The sequence below is a fragment of the Belonocnema kinseyi genome, chromosome 9 (genome assembly GCF_010883055.1).
Source record: "Belonocnema kinseyi isolate 2016_QV_RU_SX_M_011 chromosome 9, B_treatae_v1, whole genome shotgun sequence".
NCBI lineage: Eukaryota > Metazoa > Arthropoda > Insecta > Hymenoptera > Cynipidae > Belonocnema > Belonocnema kinseyi.
Window position 1 is genome coordinate 64293237 of NC_046665.1, and position 9740 is coordinate 64302976.

Genomic DNA, 9740 nt, shown 5'->3' on the forward strand with positions numbered 1-9740 from the left:
GCACAGAAATTATGCCTTAGCGATATGCTTTCGCAGATTCATCAGAATACAACAGGAAACTGTTGGTAAAATTATAATGCCGCATGCAATACATTTGGTAAGGAGGGAAATTTACTTTTAATATCAACATTAATTAATTTTATTATTCGTGGACAGATTTAAGGCTTTAAGATTTCAAAACAAAATTCAAAGATTAAAATCTTTACCATAATTTCTCCATATCCTCTGATTTCTTGATAGTTTTGGAAATTAAAAATTCTCGAGGTTTAATTTTTAATCAATATCTAGTGATATTATTAATTCTGACGTAGAAAAATTTTGTGCTTTCCTATTCTATTTTTTATTGTAAATATTGTTTCAGGTCGACCTTGAACCGCAAGGGAAGCTGCGTATTAAGATAGGTTTACAACGGAATAATCAAGGTTTGTATAATTTAATTTTTCAACGATGATTACATCATTTTTCTAAATATCAAGTTAAAGAAATTTAAATTTATTTATAATTTTAAGTCAGTTTTATTTTTGATGAATCTATGAACTTTTATTTTTAAATTTGGAATTCCGTTCTAAAAAATTAAGATTTGTAAATTAAGAACTGTTTTGTGAATATAAATTTTAAATTTTTGGACAAAGAAGCAATTTCATCTTTCTTAAACTGTCAATTGTTTATTATTCTATATTTCTTTTGGAATTAATTAACAAACTGAAGTAGAATCTGAAAAAGTATATTTCTCGCAATTTAAAAAGATTCGAAATTCCAATGTTAACGTATTCCACTTTTGATATCATGATGTTTTCACCTTTTAAAGTTTCCAGCTTCAATAACTCTTTAAACAGATGTTTCTGGTTGTCAAATTTCATTCTCTTGCCTATAAGGCTTTAAAAAATCATTTGTCAATTAATTATTAATAATTATTAAATTGGATATTTTTTAAAACGAATAGGTTTCGAATTTGAAAGTTTTTAAATTTTAATACTTTGTTCCCAGTTGCAGTAAAATTTTTATTAACATAAAAAATTCAATCACTTTTGGATTTATACTTAATGTTAAAAATTATGAAGCTTTCATACTAGGTTATTTTGAAAATAACAATATTTTAGAAATTGTCAGCTCTAATATTTCAATTACTGCCAAGTTTTAAGTTTTTTTTTTTTTTTTTACTTACTGTGTTTCAAAATAGAAACCTATTGTTATTGGTTGATAAAATGGAAAGCTTTCAAGTATATTGGCTTGATTTTGAATTTGATGGCCACCAGGGATAGGGAGTTTTTTGAAAAGAATTATAGTTTCAGGTTGCGACATAGCATTTCAATGAGAAAATATAATTTTTAATTTAGCACGGGGAATTTCAGTGAAGAATTATTTTTACTTTGGGACAAGAAATTTTAGAATTATAATTTTCATTTCAAGTTCACTTTAGAACAGGAAATTTTGTTAAACATTATAACTTTACTTGGGACATAACATTTTTGAAAATAATAATAATTCTGAGTTTGGACGCGAATAAAAAAAATTATTAAAAAGAATTCTTGTCAATAATTATTATGTTGAATTAGAAACAGGAAATTTGAGAAAATAATTTCAATTTTGATTCATTTGCAAAAACAATCCCGGTTCCAACTCAGAATTTAGTTAAATCTAAAAATGCTTTTTTTTCAAGAGAAAAATTTTCCTGAATTTAAAACATCCGACTTCCAAATTTTAGAAAAAGGGAGTTACTATATTTATAAATCATAATAAAAAAGTTGTAAATAATTACAATTATGACTTGGACCAAAGAATTTGTATCACCAAATGTAAATTCGTTATTGTGACTTAGAACAGGGAATTAAAAAAAAATTATAATTTTAAATTTAGAAAGGGGAATTTCCGTGAAGAATGACAATTTAGACTTTAGAATAGGGTATTTTCACAAAGAATTATTATTTGACTTGAAACAAAGAATTTTTCACATGGAACGGGAATTTTGAAACATAATTTTACTTATGATGACCAAAAATTATCTGATATTGTGTCAAGATTTGTCAAGTGGGCCACTTTTTTTATGGGTTGTGATTTTTCTTCGGAAATGCGTGATAAGTTAGAATTTCACATAAATAAAATGGCCCTAAAACATTTTTGCAAAATTTTCATTTTTTGAGTCGTTATTGTTATTTAACTTTTTTAGCTTTGTTCTCGTAATTAATTTTTTTTTCTCCCGACCGGTACAAACAATCGCCATAATTTTTGGAATGTTTCGTTCAATATGTTCATTCTATAAAATGAAAATCATTTTACCTTTGTTGCATAAATAATGGTGAAATTAGTAACAATTTTTATAAACAAATAGAATTTGTTCTTACTTCTCAATTGATTTCAATGCTTTATTGACTAATTACGATAGATCGTTTAAATACGAAGATTTTGGCAAAAAAAATTAGGGAACTCGCATATCATCAAAAATTTTGAGTGTTTTCGTGTTGACGTTCCGCGCTCCAAGCCGCGCGACGTACGATATTCACGACGTTGAAGTTTGCCACTTTTATGGATTTCAAAGTTGTGTAATTAATTTTTAAAAAACTAAGAATCATATGAAAAAGTAAAAACACCTCTGGCTTCGCCTCGGAAATATCTCGGTGTGCATTTTTTGTTTTTTGTTTAAACAATTTGTTAAACAATTACGCCATTTGTTATCTGTCTGCAATTTTTATAAACAAAGTATGCATCGGATCGAAAAACCAAGTGTACCATTGCATTCTTCTCGAAAATATCTAGATGTGAATTTTTTTGTTTTTTTGTAAACCCATTTTTAAACAATTAGAGCATTTGTTGTTCAGCGCACTGTTGCTCCGTGCCCGTAGATATGGATTTGAAAGTTGTGTAATTAATAAAAAAAAAACTAAGAGTCGTATCACAAAAGCAAAAACATCTCTGGATTCGTCTCGGAAATATCTCAGTGTGCATTTTTTTTGTTTAGACAATTTGTTAAACAATTACGCCATTTGTTATCTTTTTTACATGACTCTTAGTTTTTTTTTAATTAATTACACAACTTTTAAATCCATGTATGTGGCAAACTTCAACGTCGTGAATATCGCACGTCGCGCAGCATGGAGCGCGGAACGTCAACACGAAAACACGCACAACTTTTGATGATATGCGAGTTCCCTAATTTTTTTACCAAAATCTTCGTAATTAAACGAGCTATCGTAATTAGTCAACTAAAGCATTGAAATCAATTGAGAAGTTAGAACAAATTCTATTTGTTTATAAAAATTGTTGCTAATTTCATCAATATTTATATAACAATGGTCAAATGATTTTGATAAAAAGTTAAATAACAATAACTATTCAAAAAATGAAAATTTTGCAAAAATGCTTTAGGGCCATTTTATTTATGTAAAACTTTAACTTATCACGTATTCCCGAAGAAAGATCACAACCCATAAAAAAAAGTGGCCCACTTGATAAATTTTGACACATTCCAACTCAAAATGATAATTCTTTTTCAAAATTGCCTGTTCAAAATCATAAATCTTTTAAATCTTTTAGAATTTTGTTGAAGTATTTTCAACACATTTTTTAATAATTGAAATATTTGTCTAATTTGTTTTAATTTACTGGGGGTAAAAAATTGCCCTGTAGAAACCTGGAAATATTTTTATAATTAAAATTTCAAATAATTTGTTTAAAGTTAAACTATTTTGGTAAAAATTAATTTTTTTGTGTAATGATTTATTATTTTGGTTAAAAATGATTTTTTTTTTGTGTAATGATTTATTATTTTGGTTAAAAATTCGTCTGTTTGGTTTCAAATTAAACTATTTCATTCAAAGTTCGTTATTTTTCTTGAAAATTAATTGTAATAATTGGAAATTGATTTTTGTTCAAAATTGATCATTTTTCTATATAAAAATTCAACTACTGAGTGAAGGATTTAATTATTTCATTGACAATTCATTTTCTTTTTTGTCAATAATTAAATTTTTTAAACTTATTTCTGTGGTCAATAATCTAAATACTTTGTTAAAAAATCTTATTTTTTTACATGAAAATCAATTTTTATTTATAAAAATTTATCTATTCCATTTTTTGTTGTAAATTCAACTTTTCAGTTTAAAATTCAACAATTTATTTGAAAATTCATCTTTATTGGTAGAAAATTAATTTTTTTCGCGGAAAATTAATCTTTCTAGTCAAATTTAATTGTTTTAAATTTTAATGTAAAATCTTGTTGGTTGAAATATGAACTGTTATATTTTTTGTTAAAAATATATCTTTTTTTACTAGAAATTTTACTACTTGATTGAACAACTTTGTTAAAAATTTATTTTTTTCGGTTGAATATTCATGATTTTACTTAAAAGTTCATCTCTTCGATTGAAAATTTTATTTGTTTTTTTTTCTCATGGTTAAAATATGAACAGTTTTCGATTAAAAATTGAAATATTTGTGAGTTTAAATATCACCTATTATTAGTTTGTTTGAAAATTTATCTTTTTTTATTGAAAATTGTACTTCTTGATTGAAGAACTTTGTTACAAATTTATGTTTTTGGTCGAAGATTCAGGCTTCTACTTAAAAGTTCATATCTTTGGTTGAAAATTTAATTTGTTTATTTCTTATGGTTAAAAATTAATTTTGTTAATTGAAAATTTAACTATTCATTTTTTGGTTGAAAATTGTTCCTTTTTTTTGCAAATTCAATTATGGTTGAAGATCTTTTTGTCGGAGAATTCATTTTTTTTCATTCAATTAGGCTAGGTTTCAAATTGAACTGCTTTGATAAAAATGTATTATTTTGAGTAATGAGTCTTGATTTAAGTCAGAAACACATATGTTTCTTTTAAAATTAACCTTTTTGGTTGAAAGTCCAACTTTTTCGTTAAAAATTCATGTAATTTCTTGAAAATTCTTCTTTTTGGTATAAAATTAATCTTCTTGGCCGAAAATCCATTTAAAACAAAATTATATTACTTGGTTGAAAGTTAAACTGCTTTGTTAAACATTTATTCTTTTTCTTCAAGATTTATCAATTTAATTGAAGCTTCATCTCTTTTGTTGAAAATTGAACTATTTTGTTGAAAATGATTTTTTTTCTGTTGAAAATTAATTTTTATTTATTAAAAATTTAAATATTCCATTTTGGATTTCAAATTGGCCCTTTTAGATAAATATTCAACAGATTGGATCATTAAAATGACTGATTTAATCATTAAGTTAAATTGAATGATTTAAAACGTAACTTTCGACTAATTCGCCAGTTGTCGAATCCACATTTTTTCAATCAGTCAAAATTGATTTCAAATCAGTGACTTTTCACTGATTCAAACTTAGACTGCAAGTCTGAAAGAAAAAAAACTTTGCTTTTTCAAAACAAAACAAACAAAACTTTTCCTGAATTTCTTTCAGGACAACAACCAGGATGTGGTGCAGGCGACGGAGACGGAGTCGGAGGTGGAGATGTCCGTGGCCAGATCGGCGGAAAAGAACCCCGGCGTGAATTCAAAGAACGTCAGGGTTTCAATCGTCGTCGAGGGGCAATGCGAAGAAGGGTTCATCAAGTCAATGGTCATAAGTTTATGGCTACTTTCTTGAGGCAACCAACATTCTGCTCTCACTGCCGCGAATTTATATGGTACGTCACTCATGCTTACTGCTCAAGTATCTTTTTCCACGCTACTCCTTGGGATTGGTGCAAAATTTCCGTGGATTACAGAATGCAACGGTTCACTCGCAACTCAACAAAATAAAATGGACAGTCTAAACAAAAAAGGGACATTGACATTGCATGCTGGATTCGGTATATGATGCACGTGTTTTTTTTTTTTTGTATTTTTTTTTCTTCCTGGGATCTAACTCCTATTCAAAGATTTTATAATTTCTCTTGATCTTGGCCTTGATCCTCCTCGTGTCTATATACCGAATCCTTGGGTTTGGGTTTTAGTCTCTCAGATTGCATGTATGACTCATTTGGTTTACATTTCACATACTCTTAAAACGGTATTAACTGCCGTTATAATCAGTTTCTTGGGACGGTGCATGCTTTGCCTTTCTTCCGCAAGTCAATCCAGCGAATGTCAATCGTTAACATTCCTCGATATTCCCAAAGATTGAAAAGTGGGGTTTTTACGTCTCTGAATCATGAGTCAGAAATTGCGAAAGAGATGAGAGACAAATAAAACTAGTTTATATGACTTTTATTTCACTAGATTCTAATAATATAGATTGAAGCCTCGGACTCACTACAGTATTGACACTGTTTGACACTTTTTTTCAAGCGATGACACTGTTTCTATACTATTTCGAGAGAACAAAATTACACTAAAGACACTATTTTAAACTAAAAAAATGGAATTTTTAACCAAAAAGGATTTTTTATAGAGTGTCTATCCTAACTAGAAATCCTGGACGCTGAAAAAACCTGAAAATGTCAGAAAATTTTTAATGAAGTCAGGGAATTTTTTCGAAAGCATACTTAATTTTTTTTTAAATTTCAGTATTAAATTGAATAAAAATTATTCTTTATTTGTAAAAGTGGCTTTATATTACTAGAATGAAATGTTTGGTTAAAAACTTTTTTTTAATCATTTTTTTAAACTGAAAATGCAAATATTTTGTTGAAAATTCGGTCTTTCTGGTTGAATTACATTATTTAAAAAAAATGCTAATCTTCTTTGGTTAAAATATCAACTGGTACATTCTTTATTCCGAATTCGTCTTTTTTGAATGAAGATTTAATTACTTAGTGGAGAAATACTCTTTTATTAAAAAGAAATTTTTTCTTGTTGAAGATTCATCATTTTAATTAATAATTCATCTTCTTGTTTGAAAAATGAGCTATTTTGATAAAAATTCGTTTTTTTGTTGACTGAAAATGAATTTTTCCACTGAAAATTTGACTATTTTAGTTTCAATTTTAACTATTTTGTTGAAAATTTAAATATTCTAGTTAGACTCATCATTTTAGTTGAAAATTCATGTTTTTGGTTAAATATTCATTTTTGACTGGAAAAACTATTCAATTGTTGGTTGAAAATTTATCTTCTTAATTGAAAGTTCATCCATTTTCTATGAAATTCGTCTTCTTTGGTAAACATCAATCTTCTTTGTTGAAAATGTATATCTTTGGTTAAAAATCCACTATTTCAGTAAATGATTGATAGTTACAGTTAAAAATGTGTCTGCTTTATTTAAGAACAAATATTATATTTTTTATATAATTGTTTTGACTAAATAAAATGTATCAAGTCATTTGATTGAAAATTCATTTTTTTGCTTAAAAATACAAGTATTGCAATTAATTATTTATCATTTCAATCATTAATTCATCTTCTTTGTTAAAAATCAAACTTTTTGGCTAAAATGAAATTAAATTTGTTTTAAAAATAAATCTGTTTTTTTTGTGTGCAAAATAATTTTTTTAACTGAAAATTTAAGTAATCCATTTGTGTTTGAAAACTGACCTTTCTTAGTTCAAAATTTAGCCATTCGTTTAAAATTTTTTTTTGAAAATGCAACTGTTTGATTGAGAATTAATGTTTTATTTTGTTGAAAAGTTGTTAAGAATTTAAAGCTGTTTAAATTTACTTTAATACAGTAACCACATTATTTTAAGTAAAGATGCACTGCATTGTAATAATAAGTAGATAAAATAAAAATTACTTTGAATTATTACTGAAACTCATGGACCTTAGAGACAAATTCAAGAAATGCTTAATTCTGTTTTTAGTATTATTTAATTATTTTATTAATCTGTAGTGCTGAAATCTTTGAGAATTTATTTTAATATGAATTGAATTCCTAGAAACTAAAAAAACATTATTTACATTGTTTATAATAAATTGGCCAAAAATTATACCTGGAAAAAACCTGGAATTGGCAGTGAATTTTTATCCAGGATTTTTGTACAAAAATTTCATCAGAAATGTTAAACTTTCCAGCTAAAAACATGAGCTTTCAGTAAAACAGTTGGATGTTCAAACAAATAGTTAAATCTTCAACTAAAAAGATTAATGTTCTACCAGGAAGATTAAGTTTCTGTCCAAAAAGAAGAATTCTTAACAAAAAACATTCATTTTTAACCAAATAGTTTAATTTTAAACTGAGAGCTTAATTTTCTGCTAAAAAAAAAAGAATTCTCAAGATAGTACATAGAATTTTTACAAAATAGTTGAATTTTAAACAAGTAGATAAATTTTATACCAAAAAAAAATAATTTATAACAAATTGCATAAATTTTCAACTAAATACTTTAAACAATGGATGAGATATCAATCCAAATTTTATTTTCTAAATTTTTAGTTAATACTTTTTTCTTTTCTAAATTTTGTCAACTTAATAATTGATTTTTTAAACCATAAAAATTAATTTTCCTATCAAAAGTAAAGAAGTTAAATTTTCATCGAGGTAAATGAATTTTCAATAAATAGACGAATTTTCTACAAGACAGTTTAATTTTGTCCTGAATAACTGAATTTTTTAGGAAATAGTTCAACTTCAACCAAAGAGTTGTATTTTCAACCTGAAAAGATGAATTTTCAATTAGAAATGTAATAGTTAATATTTCAACAAAAATACATTTAATAAAATAAAAAAAAACAGTCGAAGTTAAAAGAATTGGCTGCTATGCTGCAACTGAAGTTTTCCGAAAGAAATATCTAATTCTTTAGTTTTCTTGGAAATAGTGCAAGATGACATAAATGAGTAAAAGAAATTTGTGCAGATCTTTTTTAACTAAGCAAACTATTTTTCTAAACATTTTTTCTTATCGGTTCCAACAGTTCATTTTTAATACTTGCACATTTTTATGACACTATCTGGACACTATTTTTTAAAATTTGTAACATTATTCAAACTATTTTGGATTTCTAAAGTGAGTCCGAGAAGTGTATTTTAATTGTAGAAAGTGAATCTGAATTTTTATGGGATAAACTCGTTTGAATTTATTTATTTCAGCAAATTTGTAATGTCAATAATAATTTGTTGAGATAAACTGGTTTTTCATTCCAGAACAATTGAATGTTATTTAAACTGGAGAATTAGCTTAATTTCCGTAAAAAGAGTAAATACATTTCTTAGATACATTTTACTTCCACAGGAGTTTTAAATATTAAACTAAGGCCTCATAACCTAGTCCGTAGTTTTCCTTGTTTTAGTTGCAAGGCTATATTTTTTAATTTAAAATAAATTAAGAAATAAAAAGCAGATCTAGAAAATATTTGGAGTTTTCTAAATACCTATTAAATTATTAAAACATTTCCTAAATAAGTTTGGTAATTGCTATAAGGAACGTAATTAAAACTTTTTTTGGCTTAATTTTATCTGATTAATGTTCTCCTGTAGCATTTTTTCTTCTCTTAAAAGTTTTGTTTTTTACCTATATTTTTCTAGAGGATGTGAGGCTTGCAAAGTAGACCGAAATGAACAACAGTAAAAATCACTCTAGAGCAGGGAATATTCCGAATTAAACATTTCAAATTCTACGATCAAAACTTGCAAAAAATTTCTATTTGAAATTATAAGTCGTTCAAAAATTTTCAAAATTTTAGAATTATATACATTTTTTGTTTGGGATAAGAAAATGTGAGTCTGAAATATTGTAAAACGAGTTTTTAAAAATTGGCAAATCTAAATAATGGAAATGGTTTGAGTTAATTTTGTAATTTTATTTCCTTATGATAACGAACTCAAAGTAAAAAATACAGAGATTAAAATCTTTCCCCTAAGTCCTATGTGATTTCCCTTCTTTTAAACCTCCC

The 9740-nt window shown here is 26.1% G+C and overlaps 1 protein-coding gene across 1 annotated transcript in view; it reads left to right on the forward strand.

Annotated features, from left to right (window-relative positions):
• Positions 1-9740, forward strand: part of LOC117179748 (protein kinase C) — a 70866-nt gene that overhangs the window by 16061 nt on the left and 45065 nt on the right. Inside the window, exons 3-4 of the mRNA XM_033371819.1 lie at positions 362-422; positions 5392-5617. Of these exons, the coding sequence (XP_033227710.1) occupies positions 362-422; positions 5392-5617 (287 nt within the window). The remainder of the gene's footprint in view (positions 1-361; positions 423-5391; positions 5618-9740) is intronic.